General features: G+C 42.2%; 1 protein-coding gene across 1 annotated transcript in view; it reads left to right on the forward strand.

Moving 5' to 3' along the window:
* The first annotated feature begins 203 nt into the window (after positions 1-203).
* The window catches only part of LOC123723994 (transmembrane protein 132D), a 34,274-nt gene continuing 11,998 nt past the window's right edge, over positions 204-22,479 (forward strand). Inside the window, exons 1-2 of the mRNA XM_045703082.1 lie at positions 204-720; positions 9,260-10,145. Coding sequence (XP_045559038.1) covers positions 648-720; positions 9,260-10,145 — 959 coding nt within the window. The 5' untranslated portion in view covers positions 204-647. The remainder of the gene's footprint in view (positions 721-9,259; positions 10,146-22,479) is intronic.

Here is a 22,479-nt window from a genome sequence, read left to right on the forward strand (position 1 = left end):
CACAAACTATAGCCAACTAATCCCTATAATTAGCAGCATGTACAGTAGTGGCTGTTTGTTTACACCATCCTCTTATCGTCTCTTTCTTACGCTGGATTTAGAATCACATGAAATCGTCATGGTCTCCTGCTTAATTTACTGGACGAGACGTGCTCTGGCCGGATTGAGTAGTGACAGTTGACTTTAGTTCCCCAAGGGATTGCGCACAAGGCAGTTGGTGATCTGTGAACACACATGGAACATTTCAGCGCAGTCAGTCCCAACGATGGTCAAAGTTGGGTAAATGTCTGAGAGCTGATGCAAGGACTTCAAAATGAATCAGATGGAGTTACTGTATCAAATAATCGTATTCGGTATGGCGGTATAAGGGATAAAAGAAAAAAGAAAAGCACATCGAAACTTGGCTGATCGCAATCTGATCAACGGGACGGGACGTCTCCAAGTTCGTTAAGCAAAACCTTTCCACCATCGAGACAGTTTCTGATAGCTCAATGTATAGTGTATGTGACGCACGGAGTGCACAAGACAAGGCTGTATTCTTACAGGTGCGATTTTGTAGCCTACACTAGTCAAGCTACTCTTCTTGGGTTGTTGAAACTCACGAAACACTGAGACTGGAAGTTACATGGAATAAAGTGACAGCCAAAATGAGAATTTACTCTCATATCTGGAGGTTGTTACAGATATTCCTAGCGACGATTGTCACAGTTGTCACCCAAGGTATGTGCCTTTTATTTTAAGTGTAAACTAGCCTGAGTGATTTTCTGCATATACCTATATTCATTTAGATTCTATTTTGCTCTATTACATGGATGTTTTTGATTGGTATAGCCTACATTTAATTATAGACTCTTTAGGGTGTTGTTCGAATAGTCTAGACGTGTATTCTAGTTTATTTCCTATAAAATAATATCAAACTAGTAGCCTCTTAATAATGTTTGTGTTGTCTCTTTATAATATAATTATGATCGAGATGTTGATGACACAACATAGACCAGCGTTTCCCAAACTCGGTCCTGGGGACCCCAAGGCGTTCACGTCTTGGTTTTTGCCCCAGCACTACACAGCTGATTCAAATAATCAAAGCTTGATGATGAGTTGATTATTTGAATCAGCTGTGTAGTGCTATGGCAAAAACCAAAACGTGCACCCCTTTGGGTCCCCTGGACCGAGTTTGTGAAACGCTGAAATAACCACTGTTACCCTTGTGGTTCAAAATGTATTTAACTTATAGTTTCCTTTGAAATTATATACCATACATTTATGACTACAACTGACATACACACTGACCAAGCCATCAGTCAAATGGCCTACCAAGATACAGTAGGCCAAAGAGGTCCACTTTAGCCTAATTAGCCCACTCCAAAGAGCATGGTAAACAACTTTTTTTATTTGGGGTTGATCTTATTGATTTGTGCAGATGTAACATTGCTGATGTGAATTTTGTTTTTTTGCAAACCTCTATTTCTGTCTGGTGTTATGGCGGCGCCAAATGCATGCTCTGGCAATTTCGACTTGTAAAAGCCAGCACTCCACGGTGGCGCCAGGGTCGGTAATTTACCTGTTTTATATAAACTCAATAGCGCTAGGTTGGAAAGGTGTGTCCTTAAAAACATGCGCCAATGTGCCAATTTCAAGCAGCGCTACTGGTGATATTTAAACTGGTTTTAGCAGTAACGCAATTGGTTATGCCATCGATTTTGCCAGCAGAGGAGCACAATATCCTAATCAGTAGCATATAACCAATGTTTTATTAAAATATAATTAGCAGCAAAACAGTCAACAGACATTCCTGTTTTTTCTTTATGCTGGACGTAATTATTTGCTCATGCAGCTTCTGTGCAAAGTTTGGACTCATTGGGCCTATCTGTGATGCACATTGAATGAAAGGTGTCAGTGACTGTAGGAAGGATTTTTAGGAACATAAACGTATAACAATAGACTGCTTATTGTTTTTCCTTTTATCATTAAAAAAAAAAGCATCTTCTGCGTTCATCTGTAGCACCCAACTGTAAAATCGCGGGAATTCCGATCCCTGGCCTTGGTGCTGAATCCTCTTGTAGTTTAGGCTATTTGCCTGTTCATTTGTTTATCTTTCACGTGGCAAAGTCCAAAGTCACTAACAGGCCATATCAGGCGATGGTACTGTAAGCTAATCTTATTATAATGTTTGGCCAATGTCCAATTGTCCATGGCTCTAACATGTAGTGCATTTTCGAAATGCTATGTGTGTAGACGAATATTTTCATGTTGAAGCCAATTGCTTCTATGTTGAAGCCTGACAGACCACTGAACCTATACCACCAGCACTAAGATGTATTATTGCGTTAGATTTACCATTATGTTAGGTTTGTTAAAATAGAGCCCTAGAGTATGTGTTGGATGTACTGTGTACCAGTACCTCTGTTACATTGGAGTATCACCAGTTTATGCACTTTAAATCATATAAAATGTTATTTGTTACATGCTTCATAAACAACAGGTGTAGACTAACAGTGAAATTCTTACTTATTGCCCTTCCTAACAATGCAGAGAAAACAATTGAATAATAATAGAAGGACAATAACATGAGAAATAAATACACAATGAGTAAAGATAACTTGGCTATATACATGGGGTACCAGTACACAGTCAATGTGCAGGGGTTACGAGGTAATTGAGGTATATATGTACATATATAGGTAGGGGTAAAGTGACAAGGCAAAAGGATAGATAATAAGCAGTAGCAGCATATGTGATAAGTTAAACGAGTTAGTGCAAGGGAGGGGCAATGCAGATAGTCCAGGTAGCTATTTGATTAACTATTTAGCAAGTTCCACTCATGAAATGGACACACATAAAACATTTATATTGCTTTCATTCCCTAAGTTTAGTGACAGTGTCCAGCAGAGCTAGTCCAGAACTCATCATTGTGCTCATTCACATCACCTCAGTAATGAAATGGACAAGACCCTGTGGACTTTAATTACAAACCCAGCAATATTCCACATCACAAAGGCATTTGCTAAAAAGCTTTTAACTGCCTCAAATTCTGCTATTTCCAGGCGATGTGGCCCTCCTGAATTATAATAAACAGACTGGATAAAGAGATAATAAAAAGGAGAAATCCTGATAAAACAGATTTTTAAAAGCAGCTTTAAGAGTCTCATTGGATATAGCAATCTCTACCAATCCCCACACAGGCCTAAGCATCTCCCTCCCTCCCTCCCTCCCTCCCTCCCTCCCTCCCTCCCTCCCTCCCTTCTCCCTCCCTCCCTCCCACCCTTTCTGTACAAATCTGATCAGTGCTCTATCTCGTTTGTATGTTTATGTAGCAGTTGCAGGGACATAGGGTCTTTTCAAGAGTAAACCACCATTTCTATTAGGAGAGCTTTGTCCCTGAAATGCTTAGCTTATGCCTGACCTTTCCCCTGGGGAGAGGACACTGCCATTATGGAAGTAAACAACATCTTGACCTAAACACAGGCTCTCTTCACCACTTCATGTAGAATAAGTGAGATATCTGTGTCATGGCTCCATTCAAGTCATTGGAAATCAGATCACTTACAGGCTGTTCTGCATATATGGAAATGGCAGGTAGCCTAGCGGTCAAGAGTGTTGGACCAGTAACCGAAAGGTTGCTCGTTCAAATCCCCAAACTGACTAGATGAAAAACCTGTTTGTGCTCTTGAGCATGGCACTTAACCATAATTGCTACTGTAAGTCGCTTTGGATAAGAGTGTCTGCTAAATTACTGAATTGTATTTTAGCACATTAGAATGCATGGGGGTTGCACACACAATGTACTTAGTGATGGAGGAACAGACACTTATCTGCATACAAACATGATATTATTGCAGAAGAAAAGGAACAGTCAAACTGTTACTGGCCATTCAAACACCATGCATCATAAGCCAGGTTTGTTTGGTGTGTGGTCAACCCAAATCAGTGGGTTCCATCAAGACAAACTCAAGTTGAATAGCTTGTCAGAGCGTGATAGATAATTCTGTATTAAAAGAGACAATGTATTGTTTGCTAGTTGGTCTCAATATAATGCTGACAATAGCATACAATGACAGCATGGGTAATGTTTTGTTTCCTAGTAACAACCAATAGCCTACTGTAATAGCACACTACTGTAAGTAAAGATAGCTTGTACTCATGACTGAGCAGTACTGTGCTGTCCAGAAATTGGTCAGCTGACAGCTTTACCTCTACTGGGAACAATGCCAAGCAGACCTAAACACACTTATAGCCATGTCATTAATTAGCTTTTGCCTTAGTCTCCTCACTTTTTTAAAAATCAACCTTATATGTTTCACTGTGTCCAGTGATGCTAATGGTACTGTGGTACTGTTTTTACCCCCAACATTAGAACACAGGACCATATGTAGTCCTGTCGGGCTCCCTGTTCCTAGCGTTCTGATGCCCTTATTATTTGCTGTATCTAACAGGCTCACAAGTAGTGACTTATTCTGAGAAAAGAGACACATTATGTTTAAAGGTTGCCTTAGTCTTATTTAATCAGTTCTGAAAATCTCTCTCTATCTGCTTTTTCATATCTAATATATTATATTTAAATTGTTATTACTATTGCTTAATGCAAGTGCTTATTCCCTAAAGATAGACTCCCACTGTACAAATCTAACCTATTCACAGATATTTTCATTTGGAATCAACTAGAGAATTTGGAAAATAGATTTGATTAACAGCATATCATTTTGCGCTCGGTATATGGATTCAGTTGTGCATTGTTTTTCCTTTTGCATTTGAAGAGCAAAGCAGTTGATCCTTGTAAGAACGAAAACAACAATGTCAATGGAGACATTAGAGAAGTGCATTTCTATAGGCCAGAAAAGATATTGTTTAGGTGGACAGGGAAATAGAAAAGTGAAAGGTCTCAGTCTCCAAGTTGAGTGATTGGCGCAGCTCTGTGCTGAAACAGCTGGTGGAGGGATTTGGCATTGTGCTTAACAGCTGGATGCAATGGTTTCATCATGGGTAGTGAGGATGGATATACAGTATAGGCGCAGCATATACACTATATATACAGAAGTATGTGGACACCACTTCAAATTAGTGGATTTGTCTATTTCAGCCACACCCGTTGCTGACAGGTGTATACTGTAAAATCGAGCACACAGCCATGCAATCTCCATAGACAAACATTGGCAGTAGAATGAAGTGCTCAGTGACTTTCAACGTGGCACCATCATAGGATGCCACCTTTCCAATTTCTGCCCTGTTAGAGCTTCCCCGGTCAACTGTAAGTGCTGTTATTGTGAAGTGGAAACGTCTAGGAGCAACAATGGCTCAGCCACGAAGTGTTAAGCCACACAAACTCACAGAACGGGACCGACGAGTGCAGAAGCGCGTAGCGCGTAAAAAATGGTTGCAACACTCACTACCGAGTTCCAAACTGCGTCTGGAAGCAACGTCAGCACAATAACTGTTCGTCGGGAGCTTCATGAAATGGGTTTCCATGGCTGAGTTGCCGCACACAAAACTAAGATCACCATGCGCAATGCCAATCGTTGGCTTGAGTGGTGTAAAGCTCATCGCCATTGGACTCTAGAGCAGTAGAAATGCATTCTCTGGAGTGGTGAATCACACTTCACCGTCTGGCAGTCTTACGGACGAATATGGGTTTGGCGGATGCCAGGAGAACGCTACCTGCTAGAATGCATAGTGCAAACTGTAAAGTTTGGTGGAGGAGGAATAATGGTCTGGACTGTTTTTCATGGTTTGGGCCAGGCCCCTTAGTTCCAGTGAAGGGAAATCTTAATGCCACAGCATACAATGACATTCTAGAAGATTCTGTGCTTCCAACTTTGTGGCAACAGTTTGGGGAAGGCTCTTTCATGTTTCAAATGTTTTATTTAACTAGGCAAGTCAGTTAAGAACAAATTCTTATTTACAATGACGGCCTACCCTTGCCAAACCCTCATGACGCTGGGCCGATTGTGCTCCGCCCTATGGGACTCCCAATCACGGCCGGTTGTGATACAGGCTGGATTCGAACCAGGATCTGTAGTGATGCCTCTAGCACTGAGATGCAGTGCCTTAGACCACTGTGCCACTCAGGAGCTCTGGAGCTTGACAATGCCCTAGTGTGCAAAGCGATGTCCATACAGAAATGGTTTGTCGAGATCGGTGTGGAAGAACAGTTGCAGCACATCTCCCTCCTGCAAAGATGCAGAAGCAGAAAAGGCCCAGTGAGTGTTTATTCACAGCGGTGGGAGATGTTGCCAGCTCTGGTATTAAGCAGCACATCTGTCAGTGGCCACTGGTGGAGACAGCCCAAGCCCAGGCCCCAGACCCAGCCTTCTACTGAAAATGATTGAGACATATGTCTGTGTGAGAGAGAAAAAAAAGATCCATTTGTGTTTCTCTTTGGGTTGTGGCTACGTAGACATGGCTCCGTTGTGTTTCCCTGACTGTGTAAAGCTTTCTAACGAGTCCACAGCCTCAGTACGATGGCTGCTCAGCGATAAAAGCAGGCGAAGGAGGGATGATGTCACACGCCACAGACCATGAGGGACAAGACTCAGTTAAATTTACGAAAAGCTCCAAGCCCTCCTTATCAGGATAAGGTAAGACCCAGATGCAGACCGTGTCAAAGTAACAGTGTTTATTACAGCAACAGAAGCAAAGGTACAGGACGGCAGGCAGGCTCAGGGTCAGGGGCAGGCAGAGTGGTTGGGCGGGTTCAGGGTCAGGACAGGCAAGGGTCAAAAACCAGGAGGGCAAGAAAAACAGGCTGGGAAAAGACAGGCGCTGACAGGACAAACGCTGGTAAACTTGACAAACAAGACGAACTGGCAACAGACAAACAGAGAACACAGGTATAAATACACAGGGGATAATGGGGAAGATGGGCGACACCTGGAGGGGGATGGAAACAATCACAAAGACCGGTGAAAGAGATCATGGTGTGACACTCCTCCTCTGGAAAAAAGCCATCAACAATCCAGTGACAGATGTGCCGTTCTCTCTGCCATCTTTTGTCATAATTTGACAAATGGAATTAAAACATATGTGTCTCCTACAGATGCAGATAATTATGTCTGTAATCTTAGTCAACTCTGTGGTAAGCACACGTTTATGACAGTTATGGGATCAAGAATAGTTGTGAAGAGGGACATTGTTGATGATATCTACAAATAGTTGACTTGTCACTGGGGTATGTGATACATGCATTGTGTATTCTTAGTTTGTCATAGTTCATGATGAGTAGAATCATTACATTGCAGGGCTCATAGGCTAGTCTTTGGATGAGGTTGTCCTCTAAGCAGAACCGAATGTGCCCATTTTTCATGAACAAGCATCTGACTTTATTCTGCAATGCAAGCTATAGGCCTACCCTTAAGAGGATAATAGACTTGGTTTCATTATTTTTGAACAGACAGTTTATTAACTGACAGTTTGTGAGATAATCTCCAGTAATGAGCACATACCAGGCAGTTGGTGCCTCTCTCTCTCTCTCTCTCACACACACACACACACACACACACACACACACACACACACACACACACACACACACACACACACACACACACACACACACACACACACACACACACACACACACACACACACACACACACACACACACACACACACACACACACACACACACGAAGTAGGCCAATTAGCCTCCCATTGACAGTGCAGCCTCAGGTCAGCTGCCATAATCTGTGTAATCTATCAAAATGGACGCAAAATGAGAGTGGATGCTGGCCTGCGGACCTGTGCCCAGTTCACTTCCAGAGAGACAGACATGCCGCAACCCTCATGCTTTTAGGCCGGATCAAAGGGCTCTCATGTTGTTGTCTCTTTCGACATCCTCATGCTACTCCAAACACCCAAAATTACAATTCTGCCCTGTGTGGGAAACAAAGGCAATAACATACAGAAAACAAAGGCAATAACTATACTGAACAAAAATATAAACACAACATGTAAAGTGTTGGTCCCATGTTTCATGATCTGAAATAAAATATTGCCAAATTTGTTTACATCCCTGTTAGTGAACATTTCACCTTTGCCAAGATAACCCACCTGACAGGTGTGGCATATCAAGAAGCTGATTAAACAGCATGATCAGTACACAGGTGCACCTTGTGCTGGGAACAATAAAAGGCCACTCTAAAATGTGTCCCGTTTTGTCACACAATACAATGCCACAGGTGTCTCCAACGTTGTTTTAGAGAATTTGGCAGTACATCCAACCAGCCTCACATCCGCAGATCACTTGTAACCACGCCAGCCCAGGACCCCTACATCCCGCTTCTATACCTATGGGGTTGTTTGAAACCAGCCACCCATTTCTGTCTGTAATAAAACCCATTCTGATTGGCTGGGCCGGGCTCCTAAGTGGGTGGGCCTATGCCATCCCAGGCCCACCCATGGCTGCTCCCCTGCCCAGTCATGTGAAATACATAGATTCGGGCTTAATTTATTTATTTCAATTGACTGATTTCCTTATATGATCTGTAACTCAGTAAAATCGTTGAAGTTGTTGCATATTGCGTTTGTATTTTTGTTCAGTATAATTTGTTTTGTTTTCACGTCATCAGATCATGTATATGTTATTGCTTGCTACTTTACCATTTTGTTTTACGTTAATGGTTTGAGCTGAAATCACACTGATAATGGGATTGACTTGATCTAGATGATGGATGATATAATGGCAATGGAGTCTGTTCTGATGCTGTCACACCAGTGTCCCGGGCCACTGCCTCACACAGTAATAACCTTAAGCTGCTCCTGCTATAATTTGTAATATAAAGGCCCTATTGTCTACTGTGTTATGGGAATTCAAAGATTAAGTAAAAGGTCAGTGCTAGCCCTTTCACTTTAATGAAGAGGTCACATCCAGTTGATCAGCTTGCCTCAAGTCTAGTTCCTGGACTTTTCTGGATGGTTTCTTGTTAGTATTTCCTGTTGAACCAATATTTTTATAGGATATTTTTGTATTCAGATTAATAATGACAAAGGCCAGGAATTATTCCTGACCTCTTGATATAACCAAGAAACAATGGACCATGTTATAGAACTCCTGACCCTGATCATGAAGGGGTGTTAGATAGAGTTTAGAGAAGCAGGACAGTAGTCAGAAGGTTGTGAATTCCAAGGCGTAGGCTATTAGGAGAGGCTAAGGGTCTAGTGACTGATTAGTCCATCCAAAATGATAAACATGAATTTCCTCTACATGTCTTCAAAACAACACTGTCTGTTAACCTGGGATAATGTTTTGTCTCTTGCTTTCCCACAGAGTTGGACAGTCAGGAGATGTCAGACAACACCAAGAGCTCCCTGCCATTCCCCGTGTTCCTTCCAGTCAACTACCAGGTGCGAGATGCAGATTGCTTCTTCCTGAAGGAGACCGGTCAGGACATCATGAGGAACTCCAGCCTGCAGACACAGACACAGCCATTTGTCATCCTGAGAGCCAGCCGGCCACCTGTTGTCAACGCCAGCTATGGGCCCCTGTCCAAAGAGCAGCCTGTCCCTCTAGACCTGATCCAGTCTGTGCAGCTGTTCCGGGCACCGGGGGTATTCACCTATAACTGGAAGGTCCAGTTCTTTGTGCTGACCCCCCGGGTCTACTCCTCCATGCCTAAGGTGCAGGTGTTGTTCTATGTGGCTGGGAGGGACTGGGACAGGGGAGCAGAGGGGTTAAATGATGAGTTGCCCTGTGTGATGTTGTTTGCCTTCTGGCAGACCCAGGAGGTAAGGGGCTCCTGTGCCCTTGGAGGTCAGCGGGGCACCTGCATGGCTGAGCTGGAGCCTGTAGCCAGCTGGTTTAGTCCCGCAGCAGAGAGTTCTAGCCGGGAGAGGCTGTACCTAACAGAGGGCAACACAGTAGAGCTGTACTACCAGGCCCGGCCCAGTGCCTACGGGAAGTGCAGGGAGTGGGATGGGGGCCGCTGGGGTAGCTCAGAGCAGCAGCAGCAGGCTGAGTACGTCCCTGTTACTCCAATGCAGAGAATCGGCAGTGTACGCCTCTTTCAGGTGACCAAGGGAGCTGCATCTCTGTCTCAACTCAAGTTGGGAAAGGCCGTTGTCATTCAGACCTCCTCCAAACCCCTGAAAAAAGATATCGCCACTTTCATCATCCTCACGGCCAGCTCCTCCTCCCTGGAGAACTTCACTCTGCGGTGAGTCTCATATGACATGATTGATGTTTTCACTCATACTTAACCTACTTTACTTTTTATTATGTCAAGTCACGTATTCTAAAACAATAAGTTATCTTAAAAATGCATAATTACAAATGCCAATGCAACTATTTCCCTATAACATATAGGAAACAACTATAGTGAAGTGCTTATCAGACCAATAACTGTCCTGTAGAACACTGTGGTTATAATTGGTTAATAACAACTAACCCTATTTTCTGATGTATTGCACAGTAGCCCAACTTATCTTCTAAATTTAGCCACACGTTCCCAAACTGTCCATTAGAAATAAGGGAATATTGGAGGAAATTAGATTTGATGTGGATTAAAGCATTTCTCAGAAAATATCATAGATGTTAGCAGTCTTACTGGGAATTGAGGCAGATTATTAATGTTAAATTGAAAAATACATGTCTTTGGTAGTGGAGAGTAATGATATTCAGAGCTATTTCAACTTCCCATGCCGTCATCAAGCGACTATTTATTTTGCATTAACCTACTATATTCAAGTATTTTCATAATTCAGTTAATCATAACTAAGGTGAGTTTTCCTCTCTCTGCGCTTTTTCTAGGCCCAATGGCTATTTCCTCGTCTCCTCACTCACTCTTTCTTTTTTCAGGTTCGGGCTCATTTAACTTCTGTAATGTCGGACCAGGTCTGGGCTCGGGGTACAGTTCACCGGGCTTGGGTCTGACCGGGATCAAATGTTAAGTTCTGATGAGAACTGAGAACAGTGTCAATTATGCGTGTGCTTTGAATTCATGGTGACTTTGTGTGAAGTAAATACGCTAGGCCAACGGCTTCCATGAGACAACCTGTTTGGATAAAGTGCAATTTTATTTTGGCAAATTTTCTGCTGCACATGTTGTGTATTTTGTGGAATTGCATTACTGCGACATTGGGGGGAAATTTTGTAATTTTCCGGTAATATTACACCAACGGTAATATTTTCTATATACAAATGTATATATAGTACCAGTCAAAAGTTTGGACACACCTACTCATTCTGGGATTTTTCTTAATTTTTACTATTTTCTACATTGTAGAATAGTAGTGAAGACATCAAAACTATTAAATAACACATATGTAATCATGTAGTAACCAAGAAAGCGTTAAACAAATCAAAATATATTTTATATTTGAGATTCTTCAAAGTAGCCACTCTTTCCCTTGATGACAGCTTTGCACACTCTTGGCATTCTCTCAACCAGCTTCACGAGGTAGTCACCTGGAATGCATTTCAATTAACAGATGTGTTAATTAAAAGTGTTAGTTAAAAGTTAATTTGTGGAATTTCTTTCCTCCTTAATGCATTTTTAGCCAATCAGTAAGGGTGGTATACAGAAGCTAGCCCTATGTGGTAAAAGACCAAGTCCATATGTGAACATTTGAAATTGTGTTTTTTTACATTGGATGAAAGCAGAGACACAGAGCGACAAAATGGTATATCATACACTGCATTTGAGGAACAATGGGAAAGTAATTCTGCTTTGAAAGTTGATGAACTTGTAACTTCACTTTTGAGAAAATGGCCTTTGAATGTTTTAGTACACTACCTACTGAAGAGCTCTTCTTTGTCTACACCCATTCAGCATCGTTCACACCCTCTTAAACTTTAGTCCCACCCATCTCTTCAAGGGTTGATCTGAGCGTTCTGTCCTAACAACAACAGTCAAGCACTCGAGCTAACTGGCTAACGTGAGAGATCAGTTCACTGACCATTTAACTCGCCCTAGCAGAGCTGGTTAGGCTCTGCTATGTTATCCAGAGCGTTGGTGACTGCAACTGTGCTGCTGGCAACAATTTAAGTTTTTTTGGCAATACTTACCGGCCATATTCAACAGGTGTTGAGCGTTCGTAAATTTGCCATTTATTCTGCACTCTGGCACACTCAGACGAATACTCTGAAATCGGAGTAATCAAATCAAATTTTATTAGTCACATGCTCCGAATACAACAGGCCTTACAGTGAAATGCTTACTTACGAGCCCCTAACCAACAATTTACATTTACATTTGAGTCATTTAGCAGACGCTCTTATCCAGAGCGACTTACAGTAGTGAATACATACATTTCATTTTCATTTCATGCATTTTTTTGTTGTTGTTATTATTTTTTTTTGTACTGGCCCCCTGTGGGAATCGAAACCACAACCCTGGCGTTGCACACACCATGCTGGCGTTGCAAACACCATGCTCTACCAACTGAGCCACAGGGAATGCAGTAAAAAAAAAAATACAGATAAGAATAAGAAATAAAAGTAACAAGAAATTAAAGAGCAGCAGTAAAATAACAATAGCGAGACTATATACAGGGGGGTAGCGGTACAGAGTCAATGTGCGGGGGCACCGGTTAGTTAATATGCACATGTAGGTAGAGTTATTAAAGTGACTATGCATAGATGATAACAACAGAGAGTAGCAGCGGCGTAAAAGGGGGGAGCGATGCAAATAGTCTGGGTAGCCATTTGATTAGGTGTTCAGGACTCTTATGACTTGGGGGAAGAAGCTGTTTAGAAACCTCTTCAACTTAGACTTAGCGCTCCGGTACCGCTTGCCGGACCATTTTTAGGGCCTTCCCCTGACACCACCTGGTATAGAGGTCCTGGGTGGCAGGAAGCTTGGCCCCAGTGATGTACTGGGCCGTTCGCACTACCCTCTGTAGTGCCTTGCGGTCGGAGGCCGAGCAGTTGCCATACCAGGCAGTGATACAACCAGTCAGGATGCTCTCGATGGTGCAGCTGTAGAACCTTTTGAGGATCTGAGGACCCATGACAAATCTTTTCAGTCTCCTGAGGGGAATAGGTTTTGTCGTGCCCTCTTCACAACTGTCTTGATGTGCTTGGACCATGTTAGTTTGTTGGTGATGTAGACACGAGGAACTTGAAGCTCTCAACCTGCTCCACTGCAACCCCGTCAATGAGAATGGGGCGTGCTCGGTCCTCCTTTTCCTGTAGTTCACAATCATCTCCTTTGTCTTGATCACGTTGAGGGAGAGGTTGTTGTCCTTGCACCACACGGTCAGGTCTCTGACCTCCTCCCTATAGGCTCTCTCATCGTTGTCGGTGATCAGGCCTACCACTGTTGTGTCATCAGCAAACTTAATGATGGTGTTGGAGTTGTGCCTGGTCTTGCTGTCATGAGTAAACAGGGAGTACAGGAGGGGACTGAGCATTCACCCCTGAGGGGCCCACGTGTTGAGGATCAGCGTGGCGGATGTGTTGTTATCTACCCTTACCACCTGAGGGCGGCGGGTCAGGAAGTCCAGGATCCAGTTGCAGAGGGAGGTGTTTAGTCCCAGGGTCCTTAGCTTAGTGATGAACTTTGAGGGCACTATGGTGTTGAACGCTGAGTTGTAGTCAATGAATAGCATTCTCACATAGGTGTTCCTTTGGTCCAGGTGGGAAAGGGAAGTGTGGAGTGCAATAGAGATTGCATCATCTGTGGATCTGTTGGGGCGGTATGCAAATTGGAGTGGGCCTAGGGGATAATGCCGTTAATGTGAGCCATGACAAGCCTTTCAAAGCATTTCATGGCTATAGACGTGAGTGCTACAGGTCGGTAGTCATTTAGGCAGGTTACATTCGTTTTCTAGGGCACAGGGATTATGGTGGTCTGCTTGAAACATGTTGATATTACAGACTCAGACAGGGAGAGGTTGAAAATGTCAGTGAAGACACTTGCCAGTCGGTCAGTGCATGCTCGGAGTACATGTCCTGGTAATCCGTCTGGCCCAGCAGCCTTGTGAATGTTGACCTGTTTAAAGGTCTTACTCACATCGGCTGAGGAGAGTGTGATCACACAGTCGTCCAGAGCAGCTGGCGCTCTCATGCTTGTTTCAGTGTTATTTGCCTCGAAGCGAGTATGAAAGTAGTTTTGCTCTTCTGGTAGGCTCGTGTCACTGGGCAGCTCTCGGCTTTGCTTCCCTTTGATGTAGAGATCGACCGATTTATGATTTTTCAACGCCGATACAACGCCGATACCGATTATTGGAGGACCCCAAAAAAGCCGATACCGATTAATCGGACTATTTTTATATATATATTTGTAATAATGACAATTACAACAATATTGAATGAACAATGAACACTTTTATTCTAACTTAATATAATACATCAATAAAATCTATTTAGTATGTTCAATTTGGTTTAAATAATGGAAAAACAAAGTGTTGGAGAAGAAAGTAAAAGTGCAACATGTGCCATGTAAAAAGCTAACGTTTAAGTACCTTGCTCAGAACATGAGAACATATGAATGCTGGTGGTTCCTTTTAACACGAGTCTTCAATATTCCCAGGTAAGAAGTTTTATGTTGTAGTTATTATAGAACTATTTCTCTCTATACCATTTGTATTTCATGTACCTTTGACTGACTATTGGATGTTCTAATAGATACTTTAGTATTGCCAGCCTAATCTCGGGAGTTGATAGGCTTGAAGTCATAAACAGCACAATGCTTGAAGCATTGCGAAGAGCTGCTGGCAAACGCAGGAAAGTGCTCTTTGAATGAATACTTACGAGCCTGCTGCTGCCTACCACCACTCAGTCAGGCTGCTCTATCAACTCATAGACTTAATTATAATATAATAACACACAGAAATACGAGCCTTAGGTCATTAATATGGTCAAATCCGGAAACTATAATTTCGAAAACAAAACGTTTATTCTTTCAGTGAAATACGGAACCGTTCCGTATTTTATCTAACGGTGGCATCCATAAGTCTAAATATTGCTGTTACATTGCACAACCTTAAATGTTATGTCATAATAATGTACAATTCTGGCAAATTAGTTCGCATCGAGCCAGGCAGCCCAAACTGTTGCATATACCCTGACTCTGCGTGCAATGAACGCAAGAGAAGTGACACAATATTGTCTGCTAACATTCATTTCTTTTAACTAACTATACAGGTTTAAAAAAATATACTTCTGTGTATTGATTTTAAGAAAGGCATTAATGTTTATGGTTAGGTACATTCGTGCAACGATTGTGCTTTTTTCCGCAAATGCGCTTTTGTTAAATCATCCCCCGTTTGGCGATGTTGGCTGTCTTTAGTTCCCAGCGAGCCAGGCGGTCCAAACTGCTGCATATACCCTAACTCTGTTGCACAGAACACAAGAGAAGTGACACAATTTCCATAGTTAAAAGAAATTCATGTTAGCAGGCAATATTAACTAAATATGCAGGTTTAAAAATATATACTTGTGTATTGATTTTAAGAAAGGCGTTGATGTTTATGGTTAGGTACACATTGGTGCAACGGCAGTGCTTTTTTCGCGAATGCGCTTGTTAAATCACCCGTTTGGCAAACTAGGCTGTGATTCAATGATAAATTAACAGGCACCACATCGATTATATGCAACGCAGGACAAGCTAGATAAACTAGTAATATCATCAACCATGTGTAGTTAACTAGTGATTATGTTAAGATTGATTGTTTTTTATAAGATAAGTTTAATGCTAGCTAGCACCTTACCTTGGCTCCTTGCTGCACTCGCATAACAGCTAGTCAGCCTGCCACGCAGTCTCCTCGTGGAGTGCGTGGCAAGGAGCCCCGTGTCTTACCAGAGGCTGCTGTTCTGTCTTGCCGATAGAGTGTATAACCCGCCAGCTGTACTGTATGTTCTTAATGTCATCGTTCAGTCACGACTCAGTGAAGTATAACATATTACAGTTTTTAATGTCCCGTAGGATATACGTGCTTCCAGTTTGTCCCATTTATTTTCCAGCGATTGAACGGTTGCTAGCAGAACGGAGGGTAAGGGGAGATTAGCCACTCGTCGCCTGATCCTTGTAAGGCACCCTGATCTTTTGCCTCAAAAGTTCCGTTTCCTTCTCCAGCGAATCACAGGGATTGGGCCTGGTCGGGTGTCTGCAGTATATCCCTCGCGTTTGACTCTTTGAAGAAGAACTCCTCATCCAATTTGAGGGGAAAAATCCCAGTTCTGATGTCCAGAAGCTCTTTTCGGTCATAAGAGACAGTAGCAGCAACATTATGTACAAAACAAGTTACGAACAACGCAAAAAAAACTAAAAAGTAGCATGGCTGGTTGAGAACCAATAAGACGGCAGCCCTACCCTCCGGCGCCATCAATTTACGGTTAAGGTTATGACTTAGGTTCAAGGGTTAATATTATGGGAAGGGTTAGCTAACATGCTAAGTAGTTGCAAAGTAGCAAGTAGTTGCGAAGTTCCTGAAATGCTAAAGTTGTCTGTGATGAGATTTGAACACACAACCTTTGAGTACCAGACATTCATGTTATATACCTATCCATTCACCCCAACCAACCACCCTCCTTTCATATTTGCCTTAAGTAACCTTCTATCTTGTGTAACAATACCAAACGTAACATATCATACTAATTTGAGTGACCTAGATTTGTTTACTATTTTATGTATAGTCTATGAGACCAGTCTATTATACCAGATCTGACTTATTTGTTTGTGTTCAAAATAAATTTTTGACCAATCCACAAACCAAACCAAAGATAGATAAACTAAGACATCCAATCATATCAAACCAGAAAACATCCTCTTGGAAGGGGGTCACATCAATATGTGATGACCTTAGGGGGTTGGCTGAGTAGGACAATTGCATACAGTGTCATCAGAGTTCACTCTAAACAACTACAAGTAACCACAGAGTTCATATATCCATATAGATAGCGTCGGAGTTCTATTCAGAAGACAAGTTTTAGATAAATACCAAACGTGGCTGCAATAGTGTTATTTTATCACACATTTAATAGTCAGTCCTCTGCATACTGTAGAGAGATAGATACATATTGATCCCTTGATGGGGGAAGGGCTGACTGGTCCTTGGGTATTGTCTTGGGTCATTTTTCATGCTGCCGGAGGTGACACATCAAGAGCACATCAATTAGGGCTGAGCCAACAGGAGTATAGGGAGATTAAAACCTGTTGGGGCTAGGGGGCAGTATTGAGAATTTTGAAAAAAATATGTGCCCATTTTTAACTGCCTCCTACACCAACTCAGAAGCTAGAATATGCATATTATTGTTCAGGTTTGGATAGAAAACACTCTGAATTTTCTAAAACTGTTTGAATGGTGTCTGTAAGTATAAAGAACTCATATGGCAGTCAAAACCCTGAGACAAATTCTGACAGGAAGTGGATACCTGATGTGTTGAATTACCTTTAAGCCTATGCCATTGAAACGCACAGGGGCTTATTAATAGTTGAGCACTTCCTATGGCTTCCACTAGATGTCACCAGTCTTTACAAAGTGGTTTTCTATCTGCTACTGTGAGATCTGACCGAACAAGAGCCTTGGAACGGTGGTGGCCGATAAGACTCTGGCGCGCGAGTTCATGTTGGGTACTCTCGTTCCAATACGTTTTAAAAGAGAATGCAATCGTCCGCCTTGAATATTATTTATGCTATATTACGTTTGACATGTTTGAACGAACGTAAATATTTTTTTTCCCGTCTTTCATGAAGACAAGTCCGGTGGGCTTAGTTCATGTGCTAACGACACAGAGCTTTTTGGACATAAATAATGAGCTTTTTTGAACAAAACTACATTCGTTATGGACCTGGGATTCCTGGAAGTGACATCTGATGAAGAGAATCAAAGGTAATGGATTATTTACATAGTATTTTCGATTTTAGATCTCTCCAACATGGCGGTTAGTCTGTATCGCAAAGCGTATTTTTCTGGGCGCAGTGCTCAGATTATTGCAAATTGTGATTTCCCAGTAAGGTTATTTTTAAATCTGGCAATCCGGTTGCGTTCAAGAGATGTACATCTATAATTCTTTGAATGACAATATAATATTTTACCAATGTTTTCGAATAGTAATTATTTAATTTGTTGTGCTGATTGACTGGCGGTTATTGGAGGGAAAAGATTTCCTCAACATCAACGCCATAGTGAAACGCTGTTTTTGGATATAAATATGAACTTGATAGAACAAAAAATGCATGTATTGTCTAACATAATGTCCTAGGAGTGTCATCTGATGGAGATTGTCAAAGGTTAGTGCATAATTTTAGCTGGTTTTCTGCTTTTGGTGACGCCTGTCTTTGGATTGACAAAACATTACACACAGCTATTTTCAATGTACTGTCCTAACATAATCTAACTTTATGCTTTTGCCGTAAAGCCTTTTTGAAATCGGACAACGTGGTTAGATTAAGGAGATGTTTATCTTTCAAAGGGTGTAAGATAGTTGTATGTTTGAGAAATTTGAATTATGACATTTAATTGTTTTCAAATTTGGCGCTCTTGATATTTCACCTGTTGTTGATAGGGTGTACCAGGGGTGGGACGCTTGCGTCCCACATAGCCCATAGAGGTTAAAGGGTGTGTGTGTGTGTGTGTGTGTGTGTGTGTGTGTGTGTGTGTGTGTGTGTGTGTGTGTGTGTGTGTGTGTGTGTGTGTGTGTGTCAGTCACCAGATCTCAACCTAATTTAACACTTATGGGAGATTCTAGACCGCTTTTTCCACCTCCATCAACAAAACACCAAATTATGGAATTTCTTGTGTAAGAATAGTGTCACATTCCTCCAATAGAGTTCCAGACACTTTTAGAATCTATGCCAAGGAGCATTGAAGCTGTTCTTGCAGCTCGTCATGGCCCAATGCCCTAAAAGAAACTTTATGTTGGTGTTTCCTTTGCCTTCAACATAGACAGGTGGAGATTTATGTTGTCTTGCTTAGAGATAATACTTGTTCTACTGCTACTATATTTCCTCCAAACTACAGTATGTGGTGAATGATTGTCCTGTCTGGGGTTCCAGAATCCATTTTCTCTATATGCCGCAATTATTTATTTGGCTTGCATGTATTCTGTTATCCATTTGATGGTATCAGGAAGAAATGTATATCAAATTGCCTATCGTTTTTATGACATACTGTACATCTCTTACCTAGAGATCTTATTCCCCCTGAAGTTGAAAGGTAAACTCTGCAAACACAGGCGCCACAGTCACAGGGGCTTTGTCTATTCTGTAGGTGGGATTCAATAGGCTAAAAAGGGGATGACCCAAAAAGCAGGACAACCGGAATGCATTATTCAGCATATCCTTTGTTCAGCCATTCGTATACCCAAATGGGAATGGTACCTGGAGGAGACCAATATTAAGTCAGTCAGTGGTGAGCGTTGCATGGATGCACCTCACCTCCTTTTTTGAGAATATCAAATTAAGTGGAGATGGAATGTCTAGCTGAAGGAGCTGGTCTCTCCCTCAACCTCAATAGGTCCATCTGCGCTTACAGTGCTGCTATGCCCAGAGCACACTGGCAGGCACATGCACTGTTCTGATTTAATGCTTTAGCTGGGATTTCTCACCGTCAACAGGCTATACAGTAGCTTCTCATCCCATAGTGTTTGCTGTGTGTCTTAGTAATGTAAATGTTTTCATGTTTTCAAGTTATTTCGATAAGGTACTAGAATATGTAGCAACTTATTTGAATGAGATTGATTTAAATCAAGTTGGCAGCCGTCTCTCTCTTCCTGTTCCACTCCCCTGTGTTGGAATCTATGTTTACCTAAGCAGTGGGGCTGAAAATAAGCCTTTTCCCTTGGCTCTCTTCATCTGTCACCCCAGTGCCCATGTATCTTAATCACTGTTGCTTTAAATCCATTTGAAATTGCCTCTCACTCACAGTCTCTCCTCAGTCGCTCTGCCTCATGGGGTCAATGGCCACATAATAACAACAAGGAGAGCAAAGGATGAGGATTGATGGCAGGATCTCCTCTCCTCAAGAAGTCTTATTACCTTACCTCTCATAAACAGAGGAGTACATCTGTGTGTATGTTCAGTATCTGTGTACTGTTCACCTCCCTGCCCACACACACAGCCGGTGTTCTAGCCCTCCTCTTCACCACCATGCGGCCAGTTAATTAAGGGGTCCTGTGTGTCTCTTCTGGTCTGGGCCTCAGCAGCTGTCTGGCTGTTTTATCACTGTTCAAGTGTACCATTAAGTCAGGCTTACCACTTAGTCGTCAACATAATGAGCCCAGTGGTGGTGATCGCTAGTGACCAGGGGACCAGAGATCCAGTCAGAGTGTGATAACATGGTCAAACCACACCTGATAGTTTCATTAGCTTTCCATTAGATTGTTTTTGCAGGTTTCATTCTCTGTTACAGATGTATTACTGCTCATATTGATGTAGTGCCATCACCTCCGTATGCTGCATGGTAAATTACATGAGGGGGAATCAGATTTCTGTAGAAAATGTGTTTAGTCTGTGTTCCATTAGCTGGCTAATGTACAGATTGAGTTAGCAAAACCCCAGATCACAGCCTCAGTTTTTAGGCAACGATTAAATTATTAAATCGTGAGGATATTTGATCAAACACCATTTGTAGTTAATTCAATTCTCTCTGATAACATTTGTTTTAATCACAGACAGTATCATGAATAAAACCAATAAGCTTTGCTATACGCCGGATACTGTGTCAGTGGACTACTGCCAAGAAGTCTGATCATTCATCCGTGTGACAAACACAACTTTTTCATCCCATTTGATGTGTTTTTAGTCCTGTCCTGCAAACAATGAGTTGTAAGGATGTCCCCGGAACGTCACGAAATGGTCACCTGAAGTCATCAGGACGTTGTGTCATGATCCCCTGGAGGTTTTGTCTAGTTCCTGGTAGGTCCCGAGGATGTCCCCGGGGACGTTTTTAGGACGTTCTTGGGACGTTATGTCATGGTCCCCTGGAGGTTTTGTCTAGTTCCCGGTTGTTCCCGGGGAAGTCCCCAAGGACGTTTTCAGGACTTTCTTGGGATGTTGTGTCATGCTGCACTGGAGGTTTTTGTCTAATTCCGGTTTGTCACGGGGACGTCACCTGATGGTCACAAAAAAAGGGACGTGCACCCTAGTTTCATTACACATCATCCCTTTTTACTGTTGCTAAGTCCATCAAGGCACTGATAGGTGAACCACTGATCCAATCACAGCTCTTTGTGTTTTGGTAATGCTAGGGACATCCATACACACAAACAGTGCTTTCAACTTAAATAAAAAAGTCTGTGCTATCAAAACAGTCCTGTAGTCAGTTGTACTTCCTGCTTTACTTTTTGCTTGTAAGCCGGAATCAGCAGGATAGAATTATGGTCAGATTTGCCAAATGGAGGGCGAGGTAAAGCTTTGTATGCGTCTTTGTGTGTGGAGTAAAGGTTGTCTAGAGTTTTTTTTCCTCTGGTTGCACATGCTGGTAGAAATGAGGTAAAACGTATTTAAGTTTGCCAGCATTAAAGTCCCCGGCCATTAGGGGTGCCGCTTCTGGATGAGCATTTCTTGTTTGCTTATGACCTTATACAGCTTGTTGAGTCCGGTCTCAGTGGTAAATAGACGGCTACGAAAAATATAGATAAACTCCCTTGGTAGATAGTGTGGTCTACAGTTTATCATGAGGTACTCTACCTCAGGCGAGAAGTACCTCAAGAATTCTTTAATATTAGACATCATGTACCAGCTGTTATTGACAAATAGACACGAACCACCACCCCTCGTCTTACCGGATGTAGCTGTTCTGTCCTGCCGATGCATGGAAAACCCAGCCAACTTTATATTATCTGTGTCATCGTTCAGCCACGACTCGATGAAACATAAGATATTACAGTTTTTAATGTCTCGTCGGTAGGATAGTCTCAAACGGAGCTCATCCAGTTTATTCTCCATGGATTGCACATTGGTCAATAGAACAGATGGTACGAATTCTCACAAGGCACCCAGATCTCCGCTGTATCTTTATCTATTCTTCATGCGAATGATGGGGATTTGGGCCTGGTCCGGGAGAAACAGTATATCCTTTGCGTCAGTCTCATTAAAGAAAAAATCTTCATCCAGTTCGAGGTGAGTAATCGCTGTTCTGATATCCAGAAGCTATTTTCGGTCATAAGAGACAGTAGCAGCAACATTATGTACAAAATAAGTTACATACAATACACAATTGGTTAGGAGCCCGTAAAACAGCAGCCATCCCCTCCGGCACCATTATTTCAATACAAGGCATGTATCAAATCCTCGCTTATACTGAAACTCCCAAAGTCATATCCAATCGCTATACTAATTTAAAGCAATAGTTGTGTGTGGTTACCTAGATGATCATTTCAGCACAGTTTTGATTGGGACAGCGCCATTGTGCTGCTTTGAAACAAGCATGGGGGTGTAATGCGATGCTACTGGCGGCAGAGAAGTCAGGCGCAGGAGAGCGGAAACTGATTTACAACGGCTGTGTTTAATAACCATAAACCACCGTCAACAGAACAATACAATAAATGGGTCAAACAAAACCCGGTAAATACCAGCATGTCGTGCACAAGCACTACAACAAACA

The sequence above is a fragment of the Salmo salar genome, chromosome ssa20 (assembly GCF_905237065.1).
Source record: "Salmo salar chromosome ssa20, Ssal_v3.1, whole genome shotgun sequence".
NCBI lineage: Eukaryota > Metazoa > Chordata > Actinopteri > Salmoniformes > Salmonidae > Salmo > Salmo salar.